We start from the raw sequence: 23,258 nt of genomic DNA, 5'->3' as shown, positions 1-23,258 counted from the left end.
TTCCATCAATGACGCAATCATTTTGATCAGTGGGCCACCCTGTGCTTTGCTGCACGAGTGTCAAATAATTTTTTACCCTAGTGCAGCAAAGTGCCACAATAGCGTCAAAAATGTTGATGCTATTGTCCTAACGACTGCCATGGCGTGCCATATTGTAAATATGGTGGAACTATGGTGTCTTTAGGTGGGGCTGGGGCGATGCATGAAAAGTAGCATATCGGGACCGATGGCCATTTTCTTGTAGATATGCCCCTAAGGGGCTTATTTACAAGCCCCTAGTGCCACCGGAGCGTCACTTTCAGAGACGCTCCGGTGGTGCTGTGCCCATTTCCACATGTACAAGGCAGTGCTCTAAGCCACTTTGCGTGGTTTATTGACACCTTGTAAATATGGGCCCCTCCGATGCAGTTTTCTGCAGCAGAGGGGTGTTCAATGGGTGTTGCTGTGGGCGTTTCCACTGTAACACAAATTGCTTTTGACACTGCCCCAGATTTACAAGAAATTGTAAATCTGAGGCAGCGCCAAAAACTAACGCCACCCCAGGGTTGGCGTTAGCATGGCGCAATGAGGATAAATACTTTTATTTCTCCTCGTTTTTGCTTTTTCTATGTGTGCTGCACCATGCATCACACAAAGAAAGAACAAAACACCATTAATGATTGGTTACGTGCAGGAAGGGACATCTCCCTGCACATAATCAATCATTCCCTGCAACGCAGGCACCCTTGCACTACTGGGCTTGTAAATAAGTCACTCAGTATCTTTGATGCATTTTGACTCAAGATGTAAAGCATATTGAGCATTATTGTAAGACTGTGAGAGGATTATTGTGAGTCTTTATTGAAAGCGGACATTTGAGATTGTCATGTTCTTTGTTGGGACACCAACAGCAAACAAAATCACATTTTACTTTGCAGAGCTTTACGGACAACACCGGGATGATTAGTTTGTGATGTCATTCTTCCCTTTGATAGGAGCCTTTGTACAGAAATCTGATCGACATGCAATTTGGGGCTCTGGTTCTAAGGCTGAATCAAAAATACAATATAGTATGGTTCTTTGGCAACACTACAGGAGACAGTAAAGCACGTTACGTGTAACATAGTACTCCAGAGAAGGCAGGGTGAACTCCACTTTAATCCGCTAATGACCAGATATCCACTTCTTCCTCATTACATGCCTATGACATTGTTTCTTATCTAGTGGTAAACCTCCCTAAAGTCACATTTTTGTTCTCGTTTCAGAACTGTGAGCTCTGCAAGGTGGCTGTGCCCAAAGATGACCTGGTGGTGTACGCTGACCGCGCAGGGTACGAGCGGCATTGGCACCCAGCATGCTTCATTTGCTGTAAATGTAGGGAACCTCTTGTGGACCTCATCTATTTCTGGAAAAACAACAATGTTTGGTGTGGGCGACACTATTCTGAGATGGTGAGGTCTCGCTGTGTAGCCTGTGATGAGGTAAACATTTATGCACCAAATACATTTTTTTATTTATTTACATTTGAAGTGCGCAGTGACCGGAGGGTACCATGCTGTTAAGAACACTGAAAGTAGCTCACAGGGGGGAAGTTAAAAAACTGAGGGTCATATCACTAAGTCATTTTGTGTTGACGCCCTCATAGGTATTTGAGTGAGCATGAGTATTTTTGCGCATCTGTGTGTGTGTGTTTGTGGCTGTGTTTCTGGAGGAAGCTTGTGACAAATGAATGAAATCCAATGAATACACAAAGTGTTATTAGAATGGAGGTTAGTAAATGCTAGAGCCATCATCAGGTTGTCTGGGAGTCCAGATGTCAGAGAAGGTTAGCCTCTGCACCAGGGTAGGAGAAGGTTAACTGCTTAGATTGAAAATCTCATATGCTCTCTGCACCATCATTTTAGTGGTGGCAGTGACTGCCACTACTTAATATTTCTAAGTGTGCATTTGTGGTTATTTACTCTTCTGTTTTTGGACTAATGGGAAAAACTGCATTTTACCACAAGTGAGTATTTCTTTACTTTCACTGAGGCTTGATGGGACGGCTCTCTGTGGTCTCTAGTAGGCCTTACTTTCAAGAGGCTGCATCACAGTCTTTTCCATTTGAAGAGGGTCAGTCAGTTGCAGGTCTTCTGCTATGGTGGAGGAACATTGCACCCCACCAGAAGCAGCAGCTGCAAAACTTTTACAATAAAACATTAATAAACTATGGCCCATATTTATACTTTTTTAGTGTCGGTTTGTGTTGCTTTTTGACGCAAAAGCAGTGCAAACTTACAAAATACAATGGTATTTTGTAAGTTTGCGCCACTTTTGCATCAAAAAGTGATGCAAATGCGATGCTAAAAAAGTATAAATATGGGCCTATGTTTATTATTGTTTTGTTGAAAAAGGGCCGGGACCATGGGCTATGACGAGCATGGAAGTGGAGTGCACAGCACTTCCCTGATTGCGCATGTATGTTTGGCTGGCCGTATAAGGTTGGCCAAACACACATGCGCACTGTGCTCTCTCCAACCTGGCACTGTGTTGCCGGGTTAGAGACAACAGGCAGAGACTCCCACTCTGCCTCGGTGCATCCTGGCTTGGTGCTCTGGCCAATCCAAATGCTGCTGTCATGCTGCTAGCAGCATGACAGCAGCATTTGAATTGGCCACAGGGCAGGCTAGGTGCCTGTGCCTGCCGCTTCAGTGGAGGCTGAGGAGCTGTGTGGCGCTGGCGGCGGCGGGTAATCAGGTAAGTCATTTTTTTAATTAATCCCTGTTAGAAATTGGGTTTCTGGTTGGCTAGGGTATGCACCTCAGCCAGGCAGAACTTACCCACTCTAGTCAGGGCAAGGGAATTACACGTCCAAGATAACCCCTGCTCACCCCCCTGGTAGCTTGGCACGAGCAGTCAGGCTTAACCCGGAGGCAATGTGTAAAGCGTTTGCACAACACACACATACATGTGACGCAATATCCCCACCACAAAGGAAACACAACACCAGATTATATGAAAATATACTGTATTGTACACAACGTAATTATCAGACCAACATCACATAACAGTACTATCCTGCTACCTTAGCAGTTGTCAGAACGTTACACATTAGTTACTCTGCAAACTAGCAGTAGTCACACATAACACACAGGTTACTCAGTATTCTGCAACATAAGCAGTAGTCAGGAAACACGTTATCACATTAGAACACTTGTCATAAGAATATCATAAAACGCCCATAGTAGGAACATTAGAAAACCTATGGCAAGTTAGGGAAACATATTAGCAAGTCATGCCCATAAAAGGAACATGTGCACACATATGTAAAAGCATCATAGTACAGGTAGGCAATATATCATAATTAACAAAGTCTGTAGCAAGAACTTAAATTATGATTCTATTGGTCCGTTTAACAGTACCTGGTAGATGGAAGAGGCACCTCCAGTGCCTAAAACAACCAATGGGGCCCCCGCAAAACGGGGGCCTCCTGTGAACATTTGGGACTAAGAGGGGCGGCACGCACCCTCTCAGCATTCCTGACGGGCCCCTCCTGGGACCCGTGATCACTGGGGGCCCCCCCGGGCCTTTACCGGCCCTCCTGTGGGGGGCCAAGGTCACCCAAGACTTGAGAGAGAAGAGGGGGGCGGCACGCACCCCCTCCAATTTGCGACGGGCCCCTCCTGGGGCCCGTGATCTCTAGGAGTTCCAACCTGGGCCTGCGCTGGCCCTCCAATACGGGGGGGAACCAAATACAAAAAGCCCCGAAGGGAGGACAAGGCAGCCCGGCGGCGCGGGGAACCTCTGATGAGGTTTCCACCCCGCCTAGCGTTGGGCTACCTCAAAGGAGGAGAGCGGGGGCCCAACGAACCTCGGTCCCTCGCTGCACTCCTCCTGGAGTGGACATTGAGCCCGCCGGAGGCTCGCAATCGGCCCAGCCGCACCCGGGGAATCCTGCCCGACCGGCAGGTGACTTCCTCCTCTTTCCCGGGGCTGCGGCAGTGCAGGCCCTAAAGTCAGGGCCTTCTGGTGCCCCGGGGGCGCTCCTCGGAGCGATCCTAGCCCCGGGGGCACCGCTAGGAGCAGGCTTGCTCCGGATTCCTTCAAGGTGGTTTTTCTCGTGCCCCGGGGGCACAGAGTTGAGCGCGATCCTCGCGCTTGGAAATAAACAATTAACCCGGCTGCAGCGGTGATCCGGGGACTCAAAACACAGCGCTTTTCACAGCGCTAAAGTAAAATCTGCAGCCTGGGCTGCGGCGGTGATTCTTCCTTTGGCAAAAGAAAAGCGCTTTTCAAAGCACTAGGAACCATCTAAAGCCCGGGCTGCGGCGGTGATTTCTTTGGGCAAAAGAAAAGATAGTTGCAGGGGTCAGGGGCCACAGCACCCTGCCCCTGGGAACAATAATCAAGGAGACGGTACAGGGCTGGTGGGTCCAGCTACAGGCCAGCACAAGGGGTGCAGTTGGTGGCAGTTCCTCCTAGTGACCAGGCAGGTCACAGGTCAGCACAGCAGCAGCAGTCCAAGGCGGTTTCCTGGTGAGTCCATTCATCAGCGTTCTGTGTCCAGTTTCAAGTTCCAAGAATGTTCAAATTGTGGGGAAAATTCCCCTGTACTTATAGTCCTTTTTTTACAGTGTTTTACAATGATAGGGAGAGGAGGTTCCAGCCAGTTACAACTGGTTCTGGGAGTGCCCCCTCTCTCCTTTCAGCACAGGCTCCAAACATCAGTGGGGGGTTAACGACCCTATTGTGTGAGGCCAGGGCACAGCCTTTACAAATGTAGGTGTGCCCCGCCTCTTCCTTCTCTCAGCCCAGGAAGACTATTCAGTATGCAGATGCACCTTGGTGACACCTCCACCCTCCCTGTGTACAGGCTGTCTGAAAAGTATGCACAAAGCCCCAACTGTCACTCTGCCCAGACGTGGATTGGAGTCAAGCTGCAAAACACCAGAATCATAAGCACAGATAAATGCGCACTTTCTAGAAGTGGCATTTCTGTGATAGTAATAAAAAATACACCCACACCAGTAAGCAGTATTTATTATCCCCATCACAACCATACCAAACACGCCTACGCTACCCCTCATAAATCAGACAATACCCTTTACACATAAGGCAGGGCATTTCTAATGCAATCCTATGAGAAGGCAGCACTCACAGCAGTGAGACACCAAGTTAGGCTGTTTGTCACTACCAGGACAGGCCATGGAATATGGCACATGTCCTGCCTTTCTACATACATGGCACCCTGCCCATAGGGCTAGCTAGGGCGTACTTTAGGGGTGACTTACATGTAGTAAAAGGGGAGTTCTGGGCCTGGCAAGTAAATTTAGATGCCAGGTCCCTGTGGCAGAAAACTGCGCACACAGGCCCTGCGCTAGCAGGCCTGTGACAGGTTTGAAAGTCTACTTCAGTGGGTGGCGCAAGCAGCGCTGCAGGCCCACTAGTAGTATTTAATTTACAGGCCCTGGGTATAGAGATACCATTGTACAAGGGACTTATAGGTAAATTAAATATGCCAATTAGGTATAAGCCAATCATACCAACTTTAGATGGGAGAGCACCTGCACTTTAGCACTGGTCAGCAGTGATAAAGTGCTCAGAGTCCTAGAGCCAACAGCGAAAGGTCAGAAAAAACAGGAGGAAGGAGGCAAAAAGACTAGGGATGACCATGCGTATGGCCAAAAGCCCAACAATCCCCTTCCCCACCACATGCCGACCGCCTCTTCAATGCGCCATGAGCTGCTCCAGGGTTCAGTGTTATTTTGCATACACGTAACACATTCAGGTTCTTGCATGTATATATAACAGGATTCAGGACAATGAAAGGAGAGCATGAGGTAATTTTAGAATATTGTTTTCTGCATCTATGGGAAAATGTCGTGTGTCAGCTGGTGAAAACGACAGAAGGACGAGGATTTATGGTCTTTGCTGGGTGTAACAATTTTCATTTCACATAAATTAAGTGAATTTAGACTGCAATGTATTCCCTGTTCCACCTTCTTACTTATAGAATGAGGTAACTTTGAAATAATGCCTACTAGGTAGCTTCGTAGGAAGCGTACCATTAAGCTATTAGAGCAATTCAAGACCCTATTCTACAACAGGAGTAAACAGACCAAACACCATGGGGCCGATTTACAAAGGTAAATTACCCTTTTGTGTAAGTTAGCTTTTTTCTGAATTCACAAAAAAACAATTTAATATTGACTTAACAACTTTAGGACAGGCCTATCTTTTTAAGTGTGGAGTCTCCACCATGTGAGGAGTCTTCGCAGTCCTAAAGTTACTAATAAATCCTTTGTGAATACTGAAAAAAGTGTACGGTTTACCTTTGTGTATCAGGCTCTACATGGTTATCAGGGAATAACGATGTTGAAATCCATATCCGTTTGCCCTTTAGGAAGTGAACACTTGGCAAGAAGCTAGAAAGAGCTATCTAACAGCTAGAGGTCTTTAGAAATTCAACATTGAACTACATACAGCTGAGCATTAATGGACAGACGAATTGCAGGGTGCGAAAATACTGACCACTGCACAAACCAAATTAGGAGGATATTCCCTTGTAGAAATAGAAGTGAAGAGAGCTGCTAGAAAATGTTCTGAAAACAAACCCATACAAATGTACAGAGGGCATTCAACTGAGATATGACCAGATGACCCAATTCTGAAATAACTTAATTGGCTTTTGACTTTAAAATGGCCTACATCGGCCATAAAGATGTACATCTCCGCTTCACTAGCTAACTGAAGGTCCAACTACGCACCTCATAAGGTGAGAGACATTAGAAGCAAATCTAACATCCAACTGGTGAGCCCAAAGACTAAGATGATGGAGAAGGTATTCTTCTGTCAAGCAACAAGAATATGGAACAAACTATGAGAACACCCAGTACTTCATCCTAATCCATAAACACTTTGAAATAACCTAAAAATCTATTTTATATTATATTATTGTTCCTAGCAATCTAAAGAGTCTATTGTTCGCTTACTCATTGGTGAAATAGTTCCTGTACTGTTTTCTCTGTTACTTACCATACTTTTCTTTCTCATTCTTGTGCAGGTCTCCATTGCCAATGTGGCTAGGCCTGTGCTATGGAAATATTTGTCATAAATAACTCACTAAAGATGATAGTACAATAAGGAAATGGACAGCGCTATAATAGTGATGTGCAGATGTTGCAACTGCAAGGTTACTCCAATTGACTGATGCAGAATTACAACTCCTTTGTCCAATGACCATTCCAGTATGTTAGAAAAAACTTTCTGGCAGGGCTTTAAAAACAAGTGCCACAGAGACAATCAGGATTTTTTTTTAAACGCTGAATTGAAGGAAGTTCATACAAAGGCCCAGATTTAAGAGTCCCAGCGCCATCCAACGACACATTAGAGTTATTATTTTACGCAAATCTGGTGTTAGATGGCCAGGAACGCCACACCAGATTTACAGAGTGGCGCAATGCTTAAGGTATGCAGGCATGATGTTTGCAAGGGGGGCATTCCGGCATTAGGAGGGGTCGAAAAAATGGTGCAAAGAAATTTAAGAGATTTCTTTGCGTCATTTTTTCCAGCATTTTTAACGTCTTCTCAGAGCAGGCATTAAAAGGAGGCTCCCATTGGTTTCAATGGGCCTCTGGGTGATTTGCGAGATTAGCGTTAAAATTGTTTACGCTAATCCTGCAAAGCGCCAAACTAACGTCAAAAATTCTGATGCTAGTTCCCTAACTACCACCATGGTCTGCCATATATAAAATACGGCACACACATAGTGGCATTAGGCGGCACTAAGGGGGCAGGAAAAGTGGCGCTGCACTAGCTGCAGTGCCACTTTTCATAAATCTGCCCCCAAATGTGAGAAATAGAGTTCTTACAATGTGATATCCTTCATGTAAAGTGTTAGAAATGGGGTCTCTCGTTGGCAGAGGTATACACCCTTGTCCAAATAGGGAACACAATCCTTGTCAGGGCAAGTCACACACAAACCAAATTATCTTGTGCCCACCCTCTGGTAGCTTTGCACTGAGCAGTCAGGCTTAACTTAGAAGGCAATGTGTAAAGCATTTGTGCAATAAATCATACAGTAACACAGTGAAGACACCACACAGGTTTAGAAAAATAGATAATATTTATCTGAATAAGATACGGTCAAAATGATGAAAATCCAACATACACAAGCAAAGTTATGAAATTTTAAATATAAAATCCAACTAAAGTGCCTAGAAAACACAATAGCTCCAACTGGGGCTATCACGGCGTTGTTGACGGAGTCATTCCCAACACTCCGACACCACCAGTGCTGGTTATGGAGTCGCACGGACCCCTAGGTACAGTAACTTTGGTAAACGAAGAACAAGGACGTCGCATTGAGTCAGAAAGAGGTGTCGTGGAGTCGGTGTGGCATCAGTCCCTTCCGGTGTCAGAGGAGAGAGGTGTCCGTTCTGCGCTGCGGAGCAGCTGTAGGTGCGGCATCGGTTTCGTCCAGATGCAGAGGGAGATGATGCGTCGTCATCCGTGATGCATTGATTCCTTGTGACCGGTCCGTCAGGAGGTGATGTGCTGACTTCTCAGCTTTGCGATGACCAAGGGTGACGTCAGCAGAGTCGCGGACACGTCACACTTACATTGCAAGCCGGAGTCGTGTAGCGAGGTCCATGGAGCGGGAGCAGGCTGCGGCATTGCTGGTGTCACTGAAGTCATTCCAAAGTTGCTGATGTCGGTGTACTAGCAAAAAGCTAGCAGAAGAGGTCTTTGCAGTCACTGAGACCGCAGAATAAGAGGCAAGCTCAATCCAAGCCCTTGTCCAAATAGGGAACACAATCCTTGTCAGGGCAAGTCACACACAAACCAAATTATCTTGTGCCCACCCTCTGGTAGCTTTGCACTGAGCAGTCAGGCTTAACTTAGAAGGCAATGTGTAAAGCATTTGTGCAATAAATCATACAGTAACACAGTGAAGACACCACACAGGTTTAGAAAAATAGATAATATTTATCTGAATAAGATACGGTCAAAATGATGAAAATCCAACATACACAAGCAAAGTTATGAAATTTTAAATATAAAATCCAACTAAAGCGCCTAGAAAACACAATAGCTCCAACTGGGGCTATCACGGCGTCGTTGACGGAGTCATTCCCAACACTCCGACACCACCAGTGCTGGTTATGGAGTCGCACGGACCCCTAGGTACAGTAACTTTGGTAAACGAAGAACAAGGACGTCGCATTGAGTCAGAAAGAGGTGTTGTGGAGTCGGTGTGGCATCAGTCCCTTCCGGTGTCAGAGGAGAGAGGTGTCCGTTCTGCGCTGCGGAGCAGCTGTAGGTGCGGCATCGGTTTCGTCCAGATGCAGAGGGAGATGATGCGTCGTCATCCGTGATGCATTGATTCCTTGTGACCGGTCCGTCAGGACGTGATGTGCTGACTTCTCAGCTTTGCGATGACCAAGGGTGACGTCAGCAGAGTCGCGGACACGTCACACTTACATTGCAAGCCGGAGTCGTGTAGCGAGGTCCATGGAGCGGGAGCAGGCTGCAGGCATTGCTGGTGTCACTGAAGTCATTCCAAAGTTGCTGATGTCGGTGTACTAGCAAAAAGCTAGCAGAAGAGGTCTTTGCAGTCACTGAGACTGCAGAATAAGAGGCAAGCTCAATCCAAGCCCTTGGAGAGCACTTTTTGGGAAGGCAGAGTCCTTCTCAGCAGAGTCAGAGGCCGGCAGGGCAGCAGGGCAACAGCAGGGCAGCAGTCCTTCTCAGTAAAGCAGTCCAGATGAGTCCTTTGGGCAGCCAGGCAGCTCCTCTGACAGGGTGCCTGTGTAGGTCCAGAAGTATCTGAATTGGTGGGGTCAGAGTCCCAATTTATATACCTAAAAATGCCTTTGAAGTAGGAAGTGCACAAGTTCCCCTTTCAGTGCAATCCTGTCTGCAGGGTCACAATAGGGAGTTTGGCAGTTCATTGTGTGAGTTCAGGCCACTGGCCTTTGTAATGTAAGTGTCAGGCCCTCCACCCTTCCAGTCCAGGAAGACCCATTCAATATATGTAGATGGGTGCAGGTGTGACTGAGTGTCCTGTGTTTGTGGTTGTTTGGGTGAAATGCAGAAGGGAGCTATCAACCTTCCCAGCCCTGACGTTGAATGGAGACAGGCTGTAAGGCACCAATGGTTTTTAAGTGCAGAGAAAAACTCACTTTCTAAAAGTGGCATTTCTAAAATAGTAATATAAAACCCAACTTCACCAATGAGCAGGATTTTCTATTACTATTCTGGCCATACTAAATATAACCGGGTTACCCCTTTCAGATCAGAATCAGAATCTACCACTCAAAAAGTAGATTAGGGCAGTCCTAATGCTAGTCTATTAAAGGGGCAGGCTTCACAGTAGTGGAAAACAAATTTAGGGGGTTTTCACTACCAGGACATATAAAACTCATAGGTACATGTCCTGCCTTTTACCTTTATTGCACCCTGCCCTATAGGTTACCTAGGGTCCACCTTAGGGGTGGCTTTTATGCAGAAAAAGGGGAGTTTAAGGCTTGGCAAGTACTTTTAAATGCCAAGCAGGAGTGGCAGTGAAACTGTACACACAGGCCTTGCAATGGTAGGCCTGAGGCATGGTTAAGGGGCTACTTAGGTGGGTGGCGCAATCAGTGCTGCAGGCCCACTAGTAGCATTTAATGTACATGCCCAGAGCATGTATAGTGCACTTTGCCCATTGGGGATGAACCAATGTTACCATGTTTAAGGGAAAGAGCATAGGCACTTTAGCACTGGTTAGCAGTGGTAAAGTGCGCAGAGTCCTAAAACCAGCAAAAACTGTGTCAGAAAAGTGGAGGGAGGCAGGCAAAAAGTTGAGGGAATGACCACCCTAAGGCTGGCAGGTCTATCATAAAGCAAATGGGTACTTGTGTTGTGGAAATGAGTCTGTGTCATCAGTATTTTCATTTTAACGGGTATTGATGCCGAAAATGCCTTTTTGAATTGACCGGTCATTTGATATTCCTCAGATTGTCCAATTTTCTACATTTTTGCAATTTAGTTGCCAGCCACACTTTGAAACTGAATAAATACCAGTTACTTATACAATAAAAAAAATAAAAAAAATAATTGTTGGTTTTTGTGACAGTGGTACATGCAAGCCAGGGCCTTTCCATCCTAAGAAGTAGATGGAATATTTTACATGGAAAGAAGAAATAGTGCCTGTAACCACTGGGTAAAGAGGACTTCCCAACATAAAATGGAGGAAGGTTTCTGCCTGTACTACAAGTAACTAGCCGCCACAGGTCACGTATGACACCAACAAACAATCTAGTAATAAGAATCTTTCAGATCACAGTTGTGTTATCCAGCCTGCGCCAGTAATTTTTGATTATGGCACACAGATAGAGGAGGCATGCTTATCACTTTGTAACAGTTTTTCTATCAAGATGTACTACTTGCCCTAATTATTGGCTTCAGAAATTCAATGAATCCCATGTTTTTCCAGCCAGCTATGTGCCCTCGGGGAACAAAAGTACGACGAACAAATCAGATTATGCGCCAGATACGAAAGGTCCCTTACAACTCAATCGTTTTCTGCTTCTATGAATTGCATCACCCTTTGTATAGGAAATGATTCTCCACTCCTTCACAGTGCAAAGGTATTATAATTATTATTATTGATGGATGGAAACTGGGGGGGTCATCTACAAAACCCTTGCACCACCATAGCATCATTTTCTTTACGCCACGGTGGCGAAAACAGTCCCCCACATAGCAGCACGTTTACAAACTGGTGCAATGGGACACCATTGCTCCAGTTTATAAATCCTTGAGCCACATTATACCTGCACCAGGTATAATGTATGCAAGGGAGGCGTTACCCCGCTAGGAGGCCCGCAGGAATGGCACAGCGAAAGCTACAAGATTTCACTGCATCATTCTAGCGTTATTTTTTAACACCTGCTAGGCTGTTTTAAATGTGCCTCCCCGAGCTTTGCTGAACTGGCATCAACATTTTTGATGCTAGTCCAGCAAAGTGCCACGACTGTGTCAGAAATTCTGACGCAGCTGTGCTAATGAGTGCCATGGTGCTCTGTATTGTAAATACAGCGTTGCCATGGCGTCGTTAGGGGTTGAAGGGTGACGTAAGCAAACTGGTGCATCGTGATCGATGTGTCAGGTTGTTGTAAATGAGGCCCTAGGTTTGTGGTTTATAACAAATAGTTACAAATGTTGGGACAGTGTGAGCAGATCTTCATCCCTTCATTCACAATTATAAATGTTCCAGCATTGTGGTCCCGGTCAAGGGCTGCAAATCTACAGATTCTTCAAAAACGTTGCTCACTGAGATTTAGAAATCCATCACTAAAACGTGCAGTAGTTTGTGGGACTCTAGGCTGCTCTTCCTGATGTGCACAGAATGTGGATGCAGAACGAAAGCTTCCTGATATTGACAGCTTCCAATTTTTCATGTTGACCTTCTGCCTTGGACAGTCGGTAAACTCTCCAAGCCATTTGACCATAGGGGCATCCGAAAAGCATTTGTTTTTTCCATTTGTGGTTGCATGGCGGAAGGAAAACGCTATTGCTTCCCCCTTTTACCTGAGACTTCCAATGTGTGCATAACCTGTTGCTGCCCCCTTTCACTTGAGGGTTTGCAATGTGTGCACTTCAGATTGTAACTGCCATTAGGAATCACACTTTTGTGCGTTGCAAATTGAGATCTTGAATTTTCAGTCATATGAACATGAGGCGCCATATATGTTCTCTCTGAACATGTACCCAATCATGAGTCTTGACCTCCTCATCACCACTGTAACATTCTGGGGCTGTGAACACCCGGTGCTGCTAAGCATCAGGGTCTTCTCTTCATCCCCTTGTTTTGGCAGAATGTTGTAGGTGTTTCATTTGGGTCATAATTTGTTCTTCTATAATATGTCTTCATAAGGCACTTCTACAATATGCATCAGTTTAACTGCTTTGTGGTGGGTGCAGACAAAATGAAAACCTGTTACAATGAGGCAGAGAATAAACTACTATCACGAAATGGAAGAATGTGGCTCCTCTCAATCCCCCCAACACTACTCTGTTCTGTCTGTGATCTACTGTATGGTAGGTGATTGATGGTCCCATATTTTGTGGACCTTCTTGAAACGTATTTATGGACAGACACATCAGTGTACAATAGTGGCGGACAGGAAGTTAAATCAAATGTCTAAAAAACGGGTTAGTGCACTTCTTAAAAGCGAGTCCTACACTGGCTGCTCTGCCAGCAGTTTTCTCAAGGCATCTTTGCCAAAGTTGTGCAATTGATGTTTTCATTGCCAAAGACGTGCTGTGCTTATTACCGCTCTTTCTGTGATTTTAAAGGCCACCATTAAGTAAAATAAAAAGAACAGAAATAAAGAAAATGCTGGTCAGAATTGATTGCCTTTTGTTTTTAACTACCATGTGCTTGAAATTAACTCCAATCTGTGTTACTTCAATATAGGAATTTAGTGCCTAAGGGTATCCACTCAGACAGACTCCTTTGCACAAGAAGAACCATATTTTTGAATCTGTAAACATATCATGCGTTGAATTCTTGAAATCTAGACCTTGGCAGGGTTCCTGGCGTTTTTAATGAATTTGCCTTGTTAACTGCAACTTCTTATTTAAGTGGGATTTTGTGCACACGGATGTGTTTGTGTGTGCTAGTATTTTTGGGTGCACAAACATGGAAACGGCACACATTTAGATTTGGCACGTGTTTATTCTATGCACAGCACATTTACACATTGCTGTTTTAGACACATCGATTAATCCAGTGCTTGCTTGATGTGAATCAACAGCTAGAAGGTGATTCATCGGGTTACAAATCTGCAGTATTTCATGCCCTAGAACATGGACGTCACTGACGTGGACTGCACACCTATCACACCTTAGCATAAACCCAGTTTTGATGTTGTTTTGACTACAATACTTAACTCCCCATTGTTGGAAATGGCCTTTCTGCAGGGTCACCCCCAAACATTTTGCCTTCCTCCTCTTTTACTGGCATCATTTTTGCTGGCTTTAGTACTCTTCACACTTTACCACTGCTAATCAGCCCTAAAGTGCATATGCTCTCTCCTTAAAACACGGTGACATTGTCTCATAATGATTGGCTTATTTATTTACTTGTAAGTCACTAGTCAAGTGCACTACATGTGCCCACCCAGGGCCTGTAAATTAAATGCTACTAGTGGGCTGCAGCACTGGTTGTGCCACCCACATAAGTAGCCCCCTAACCATATCTCAGGCCTGCCATTGCAGTGCCTGTGTGTGCACTTCGACTTGGCATTTAAAAGTACTTGCCAAGCCTTAAACTCTGCTTTTTCTAAATATAAGTCACCACTAAGGTAGGTCCTAGGTAGCCCATAGGGCAGGGTGCTATGTAGGTAAGAGGCAGGACATCAACATGTGTGTTCCATATGTCCTGGTACTGTAAAACACCTAAATTTGCTTTCACACTGCTGTGAGGCCTACTCCTTTCATAGGATAGCATTAGGGCTACCCTTATATACTGTTTGAGTTGTAGATCCTGATCTGAAAGGAGTAGCCAGGTCATATTTAGTATGGCCAGAATGGTGATACAAAATTCTGCTTAATGGTGAAGTTGGATTTTATGTTACCATTTTAGAAATTCTACTTTTAGAAAGTGAGCATTTCTCTACACTTAAATCCTTCTGTGCCTTCCAATCCACATCTGGCTAGGTTCAGCTGACAGCTCCCTTGAGCATTCACTCAGGCAACCCAAAATACTGGATGCTCAGTCACACTTGCATACATCTGCATATTAAATGGGTCTTCCTGGGCTGGGAGAGTGGAGGGCTTGACATTTACATGTCAAAGGACAGTAGCCTGCCCTCACACAAAGGACTGCTACACCCCCTACTGGGACCCTGGCAGACAGGATGGAACTGAAAGCCCTTTTAAGCACTTCTAAGCCACTCTTTGAAGACTTCCCCACTTCAAAGGAGCATTTGGGTATTTTAGCTGGGTCTCTGACCCTACCAACTTAGACACTTTTTGACAAGACACTCTTGTCACAAACACTTCCTGGAGAAGAGAACCTGAACCAGAACCTGCAACCTGCCAAAAAGAACTGCCTGTCTGCCCTAAGGGCTCACCTGACTGTTTTCTGTGAAGGACTGCTGCCTTGCTGTTGCCCTGCTGCCTTGCTGCTCTCTGGCTGTGCTGAGAAGTGCTCTCCAAGAGCTTGGATAGAGCTTGCCTCCTGTTCCCTGAAGTCTCAGAACCAAGAAGACTTCATTCCTGCAAGAAGAACTCCCTCTGCGGTGGAAATTGACCCACAGCCAACAGAAAACGATTCACAGCCTGCATCGCTGTGAAAAATTCATCGCACGCTGAACTGGAACGACGCAGCCTGACTTCACAAGGAGAAGATTGATGCAGCGCCAGCGTAGAGACCGGAAATTCAATGCACAGCCCACTGGATCGACGCCAGCCGAGCCGGAACGAGGCAGCCCGACTTCCTAAGAGGTATCGATGCAGCTCCTGCCGTGCGGTAGAATTTTCCACGCAACGCCCCCTGGATCGACGCAGCCCTTGTGACTTCGTCCTGCCAGTGCCAGATTTCAACGCATCATCCCCGGGCCATCCGAAAACCCTGAAACAGAGGATCCAAGACTGAGCGCCGGAAATCAACGCCAAGCCTTTCCTGTGTGAAAAATAAACTACGCATTGCTGTGTGCAGCCTGAGAAATCAATGCACACCTCCCTGTTTTCCACGCATCTCCTCCTCTGCGGTTCTTTGTGGAGATTTTGAAAGCAAACCAGGTACTTTGTGCTTGCAAGAGACATTTCTTGCTTTTAAGAGACTAAAGACACTTTATATCATTTTTACAGTGATATGTCAACATATACTTATTGCCTCTTAATCGTTTTGACCTGCATTTATCCAGATAAGTATTATATATTTTTTTAAACACTGTGTGGTGTAGTTTTGTGGTGTTCTACTGTGTTATTGCCTGATTTATTGCACAAATACTTTACAGATTGCCTTTTAGGTTAAGCCTGACTGATCAGTGCCAAGCTACCAGAGTGTGGCACAGGATAATTTGGATTGTGTCTGACTTACCCTGACTAGAGTGAGGGTCCTTGCTTGGGCAGTGGGTAACCTGACTGCCAACCAAAGACCCCATTTTCTAACACCCGTGACTGTCGGAACATCACAAAATTATAAACCCAACACATATTGGTCATGAAAGCAATAGTCCTGTCCCAAATAGAGGGAGGCAATACCTTACTTGTTGCTGTTCCCATACACTGTTTTACTCCCCAAAGGCAAGGGTACAAGAAATTCAGAGAGCTACACCGCTTTTGATCTTAGTCAAGAGGATTTCCATCAGGATGTTGTCATTGCGTACCGGGCCTTGTTTTTTTCCAGTCTTCCAGTATTCGCAATAAGGTTTCCATCTCAGGAGGGTCCCGCTCATGCAGAAGCCAACCCTGCTTGTGACTGAACATCCCACTGACAGATAAAAAATAGAGACTGATTTAGACTTAGGTGGCAATAGAAGATTCTCTTGGTGGGATTTCCTCCTCTGTAATATTTCTGAGATGGGTGGCATTCTACTGGTTGACTCTGCAGCAGTAGCACACATTTATCTACAGCTCTTGGGTGTCTCCACAGACCCGAGTGCTCAAAAACAATAAATCTAACATGAAAGAACTATGACCTCATTGTAAGAGACTTAGGAATACTCCTAAGTCAACCATATTCCTACTCCCAAAATTACTGATACTGTGGGCAATGGTAATTTTTGGGTGTGAGAACATCTCTGTATTTACTCATTCTCTGAGGGTCCATTTAGAAATGGGGATTGCCTATAGGAAACATAATTCCTATTATGCAACAATCCATCTCTTCCTTACTTCCTCAAGTATTTAAATGCTGATTTGTCCTGTGGAAAATAACTGTAATGTGGTATTCAAACAGGAGTTGTAATTCAGCCCAAAAATCTGATACACTGTTAGGGTCTCATTACGACTTTGGTGGTCAGACCGCTAGATTGCCATGTTGGCGGTCCTGAAAAGACCACCATGTTGGTGGTCTTTCAGACCACCCCATTATGAGTTTTACAGGCTGGACCCCCAGCGAAAAAAGCCAGACTGCCAGCGGTGCAGCGGCATGGAAATAAGTGGTCTGTCTCCTGAGACGCCAGCCCGGCGACTAACCACCTACTGTGTTAGAGGCACACAGTTGCAGTGGCAATCACCCATGGCGGTTCTCGGTCTGAAAACCAATAAACAACTGCACATTGGATGAATTTGAAAACAACACAGCTGACAACATTGCCACACTGGACACACCCGCAAAACACATTATAAAATACACCCCTTCACAGACCACAATCCTTTGCATTTCCACTGCAAAACAAAGAAGCCTGAGCACCTATTTGTTGGAGGGTACATAGATTAGACACTCCTTTTTTTTAACCATTCCATTGAACACCCTGGACACACCTTTGTCCAGTCACACTCTTTTGCACTCCACCTGTTTAGTAAGTTACTGTCACCTGTGTTTTTTAAATTTTTTATTGTGTTCCACCATGTCACATTCCGAAAATCCCCATTTTTCAGAAGACGAGTTAAGAGTCATGGTGGATGAGATCATGAATGAAGCCACAATTGTTTGGATCACAGGACAGCATACTCCTTTCAGTAAGAAAATGGAAATGTGGGACAGGATTGTTGACAGAGTGAATGCTGTAGGCACCACCCTCCGCACAAGGGAGGACGTCAGGAAAAGGTGGAATTAACTCAGGTTCAAGGTTCATTCCCTGGTCTCCAGGCACCAGCTGCACTTCAAGAAGACTGGTGGTGGCCCTCCCATTTCCCCATTACATCTCTTTTACTGGGAGGAGAAGGTCTTGCCCATCCTGCATCCTGAGGGCTTGACTGGAATATCTGAGGGAGTGGAGTCTGCTAAGTCACAACACAAAAATATGTAACCAAAATGGCATGTCATGCAGGAGCATAGGTCACCTATTTACTGTCACTCCATTCACCAGCCCATTGTGCACCTGTCCAAAGGCCACTATTTGGTAACTCCCAATTGAAGTGTACTCACCTGAGGAGATGGCATTTTCATAGTGTGTGTAGTACAGAGACTGACATGTCTCTAACTCCTAGCAGGTAAGGTTCCTGTAACTGGAAACACTAGCACATTGGCCACATGCTACAATACATCAGTATCACATTTAGCAATGAATAACATTCGAATAGTATGTGTAGCAGAGAGAGAGAGTGATATGTCTGCAAATCCCAGCTGGCTTTGGGTCTGGAACGCCTAACACCAGCACAGGATTCACTTACCCAAATACATGTGTTTGTCAACTCTTAAGTGAAGTTGGCTCACCTAGGAGGATACCATTTGTTTAATGGTGGTGAGTAGAGAGAGTGACCAGACTGCAACTCCCAGCAAGCACTGTTCCTCTAACTCCAAACACCAGCACAGGGTTCACATGCCCAAATACCCCTGTTTGTCAACTCTCAAGTGAAGTTCACTCACTTTGGAGGATACCATTGTTATAGTGGTGGGAAGAAGAGAGAGTGACCAGACTGCAATTCCCTGAAGGCACTGTTACTGTCACTCCAAATAACAGTCTTGTGTCCTCTTCCCCAAATGCACTTGTTTGGTAACTCACAAATGACGTTTACTCACCTGGGAGGACAACATTTGTTAAGTGTGTGAAGTATAGAGAGTGACATGACTGTGAAGGCCAAGATGCACAGTTTCTGAAATTCCAAGCACCAGCACAGGGGCTTCTTGACAACATACCCCTGTTTGTCAACCCAGAAATGCAGTTTACTCACCTGAGAGGATAACATTTGTCGAGTGTTGGGAAGTAGAGTAAGTGACCAGCCTCCAGAGTCCAATAAGCCCTGTTTCTCTAACCCCAAACACAAGCCCAGTGTTCACATCCCCAAATCCATCTATTAGCGAACTCTCAAATCAAGTTTACTTACCTGGAAGAATAACATTAGTGTATAGTGGTGGGAAGTAGAGGGATTGACCTGACTGCAATGCCCTAGAGTCACTGTAACTGTCTCTCCAACCAACAGTCCTGTGTCCTCTTCTCCAAAAGCCCTTGTTTGGTAGCTCACAAATGAAGTTTACTCACCTGGGAGGACAACATTTGTCAAGTGTTTGTAGTATAGAGAGTGACATGACTTCAAAGGCCAAGAGGCACTGTTTCTGTAACTCCAAGCACCAAGACAGGGTCCACCTGCCCATATACTTCCGTTTGTCAACTCACAAATGAAGTTTACTCACCTGGGAGGATAGCATTGTCCAAATGTGTGTAGTAGAGAGCGGGACATGACTGCAACTCCCCGGAGACACTGTTCCTCCTAACACCAGCTAGTGGTCACTTGTCAAAATACTCTTGCTTGCTAACTCTCAATTGAACTTCACTCACCTGGGAGTGACCAAGATACAGATCATGCTCAACTCAGAGATGTGTCTCACTGCATAACTCCATCGTGATTTGCTAATCCAAGATAAAAGTATTCAGGACAGGAAAGACACCTCACCCAGTGTGCAAAACAGTTATCTCTAAAGCCTCAAGATGCATAACCAGAATGGTATTGGCAGCAGACACATACACACTGCACTGGCCACATGATGACTCCAGTCACATACACCAAAAACACATGGGTCTGCCTGCTTCACAATCAACTAGGCCATAAAATGGGCCTGCAACTCAATTTTGTACTAGGTCTCTGTTTCCTGTAACACTAAACTGTTGGAGGTAGATGTCGCAATACAACCCATAACATTGTACGTTCACATCTATAAGTCAAGCTGCCACTGGGCACACAGAGGCCACAGACAAGGTGCTACTACCCCCCTGGATGAAGCCCTCATTGAAGAAGACACTCCTGGACCTCTGGGCAGGGAGGACAGTCTTGGCCCATCTGGCCAACCCAGTCAGACAACAACAGTGAGTCTCACTGTGCCCACATCAACACCTCCCAGACCAGTTGCCTCTACATCACAGGCAACCATTTGACCCCCAACCTGTGTACCTACTACATTATCTACCATCTCGTGCCCCCCAATCCTGGATCCTGAGTTGCAGCGCAACACTTCTGACAATGATTTTCCAGGACCCATTTGAAGTGGGCACCCTGTGGCAAGGGCACAGGCCACTCAGGATAGGGTGTTTCGGAGGGACAGTGTGGGCCAGCAGGGAGAGGCCACTTGGGAGACCACTGCCCAGGACACCATCAGCCATGTCTTGAGGGTCTATCAGGAGTCCCAAGGTGTGATGGGCCAGATCTTGATCGAACTTTGGGAAATCAAGCAGCTATAGAGGGACATCCATAGGGATATGCAGGAACAAATGGAAGCCCTCAATACCAACATGGCCTCCCTAACAGGGGTGCTGTGGGACATTCACACAACCCTGAACAGGGCTCCTCAAAAGCAATCTTCCCCTTCTTTGGATCATCAACTTAAGGCCCATCAAAATCAATGCCAGCCACTAGAAGGGAGGCCCTGCCAGAGGAACAACTAGCCCCAGACACCCCTGCCTCTGTAGTAGAGGATCCCCAACACGCAAGCAGGGACGCCAAACAAAGAATCCAGGAGGTGAAGATGGCAAGACACCTGCCACTGCCAGCATGTGACCTCTTTCTAAAGGGACCTTGTGTATGTGCCACACATTCACTCTTTTGACTGATCCTCAAACACCTACCATTTCCAATGGGAGGAGTATGGACTCCAATGTTGTAGCATCTACTCCAATGATTTCATTCACCATGTCTGACACCTTCACTTTATTTTTTGTTCCTTTCTGTCTAATATTTATTTTCTGCATTAGCAATGTAATAAATTCACCCAACACAAACTCATTGTCCTCTTGCTTAGTTCCAATATTTTTCTCTGTAGAAATGTAAGTCCATGTGGACCATATGATAAGGACACACGCTACTTGTGCAAGGAGGGATATGTCATAGGTACACAGTGCCCTGATCAAGATTACAACCATTACACACCAAAACATCAGTACAAATATTTTATTCCAGTTTACAGCACATAGGATGTCAACATGTCTGGACTTTTAGGAACAAGAGTGTGTGACTCATACTGAGTCAAAGTAAAAATTCCAAGGTACATCCCCCAGACCACAAAGCAAAAGATTTGTCAGACATTGTCCTGTGGAATAGGGAAACATTGAAGTGAATCTTGCACCAGCTTGAGCCTTATCACATACCACACCAAAGTAATCCAACCTCACATAATCCAAGATACAGACAGGTGACAGTACAATGTTCCCTGGTCACAGGGCCATCCATCCTAGTCCAGGTACCATCCATCTGGTGGTATGATACAAGCAAATGTCAGTGTTCTGACACAGGCACTGTGGCCTGCAATGATGAAACACATCTACGGCTACATGCCGGTCATACAAAAATTGTTTAGCCAATGTGAAGGTAAAATAGACTTGGTTACAATCCCTGAATACATCTTTCATGCCCACACAATGACACACATGATACAGTCGGCCCACCACAACACACAAAACAAGTCCAATGGGCACTTCTGACCTTCCACCCAAAAACAGCAAGCTGTCTTGGAAACAGGTCTCATACACCCAAACTCTGTGAACCGCATAAACTGGGACAATCCATGTCCACTTCGATTGTCAGAACAGCATCACATACCTGCCAATATCACAACTCTGAAATGCCCACATGAGCCTGTCATGGTGAAGGTACCTGTACATAGATAAAACAAGGAGTATAGGCTTGAAAGCATACCTATTACACAAATAACTTGGAAGCATCTTGTCCATAAAAAGGATAAGAGTAAGATTTAAAACAGGTGATGTTCAGCATTGGTAACACCAAATGACTTGGATCAGGACGGCATTAGAGATCTTTGGAAGATTTCGATTGCTTTTCCAAAAATAGAGGCCTTTTCCTGTGGAGGAATAGATGGAGAGCTCCCATTGGAATTCCGTTCTGTGCTCCCAATATTGTGGCACTAGTTGAACCACAATCACAACTAAATTTGTTGATTACTTGAAAGTTGTAGATAATCTAATTAACAATAAGTTCTTGTGAAAGCCATGGATCCTGAGTGGCCGTGTTAGGCTGAAACATGTCGACCTTAATTTTAGTTGTATAGGATTCATTGCTAATCCTCACAATGTCACCTGTTTTGAATCTTACCCATGTCCTTTTTATGGACACTAATAAATAAGAATTTAGGATATGAGGTAATTTTAACTCACATTCTTTCACTTATTTTCTCACTGAGATATCCTTCAGTTCATTTGGATAACAGGATACTGAAGTGAATGGGTACCCCGTGATGATGCTACCCACGAAATCACACCACAGTGGTAACATTCACCGTTGAGGGTAGAATACATGCTGGAGGGTCTGTTGAGAAAAATCTCAGAGGGCCTGGAATGATATGGTATCAGGGTTTATTTCTTTTAGTTATTAGTGTTTGGACAAAGGAAGCTGAGTGAACCTTACAGACAGCTTCTTTCTCCATTCTTCACTGATTTATGTGTTTATTGCAGAGTGTCAGCTCCCTAACTGTTTCTAACACAGCAAGCTCCATACATTCTCACAACTACAGTTCATTGTACAGTCACATTCATATCATCACAGGACACACTTTCATATCTTCCTGCAACTCAGCTCCTTTCATTTCACCCCTATCACCCTCACTAGCATTTCAGGATTCTCACCCAGTGACACCTCAGACTCCCCCCTCCTCTGGGATGTATGGGATGTTCCTCTGCAGGGTGATTTTGTGGAGCATGCAGCATGCCACATTGATCTGATACACTTTCCCAGATGAGTAGTGGATGGCTCCCCTAGTCCTATCAAGAAGACACCTAAATCTGGCCTTTAGAAGCCCAATAGCCCACTACACTACCTGCTTGTTCTTACATGTGCGTCATTGAAGGGGACTTACTTAGTGGCGTCAACAGCCAATGATGGTTGGCATATGCAGAGTCTCCTGTTAAGGAATGGGATGTATGTGCAACAATGAGTCCCACACTTCATGATTGTAGCACCTGACATCGCCTCACATAATCAGGACAGATATGACTTAACAACCAGCACGTCCCTCTCTGGTCGCAGTTGTGACATCAGCTGGGGATGGTGCTATTCTACATAATGAAGGGATCATATACTGAACCCGGATAATGAGCACAGACATGTGAAATGTAGAGATCCACAAAACAGACAACTTGCACATTGACCGAATGGAAGATCTTTCTGTTCCGTTACACTTGTTCATTTGCCTG

General features: G+C 45.2%; 1 protein-coding gene across 2 annotated transcripts in view; it reads left to right on the top strand.

Moving 5' to 3' along the window:
• LMCD1 (LIM and cysteine rich domains 1) overlaps positions 1-23,258 on the top strand; it is a 313,865-nt gene that overhangs the window by 275,373 nt on the left and 15,234 nt on the right. For both annotated transcript variants that reach the window (XM_069206342.1, XM_069206343.1), the window contains exon 5: positions 1,245-1,460. In XM_069206342.1, coding sequence (XP_069062443.1) covers positions 1,245-1,460 — 216 coding nt within the window. The remainder of the gene's footprint in view (positions 1-1,244; positions 1,461-23,258) is intronic.

The sequence above is a fragment of the Pleurodeles waltl genome, chromosome 9 (genome assembly GCF_031143425.1).
Source record: "Pleurodeles waltl isolate 20211129_DDA chromosome 9, aPleWal1.hap1.20221129, whole genome shotgun sequence".
Taxonomy (NCBI): domain Eukaryota; kingdom Metazoa; phylum Chordata; class Amphibia; order Caudata; family Salamandridae; genus Pleurodeles; species Pleurodeles waltl.
This window is presented reverse-complemented; position numbering and strand designations above follow the sequence as displayed.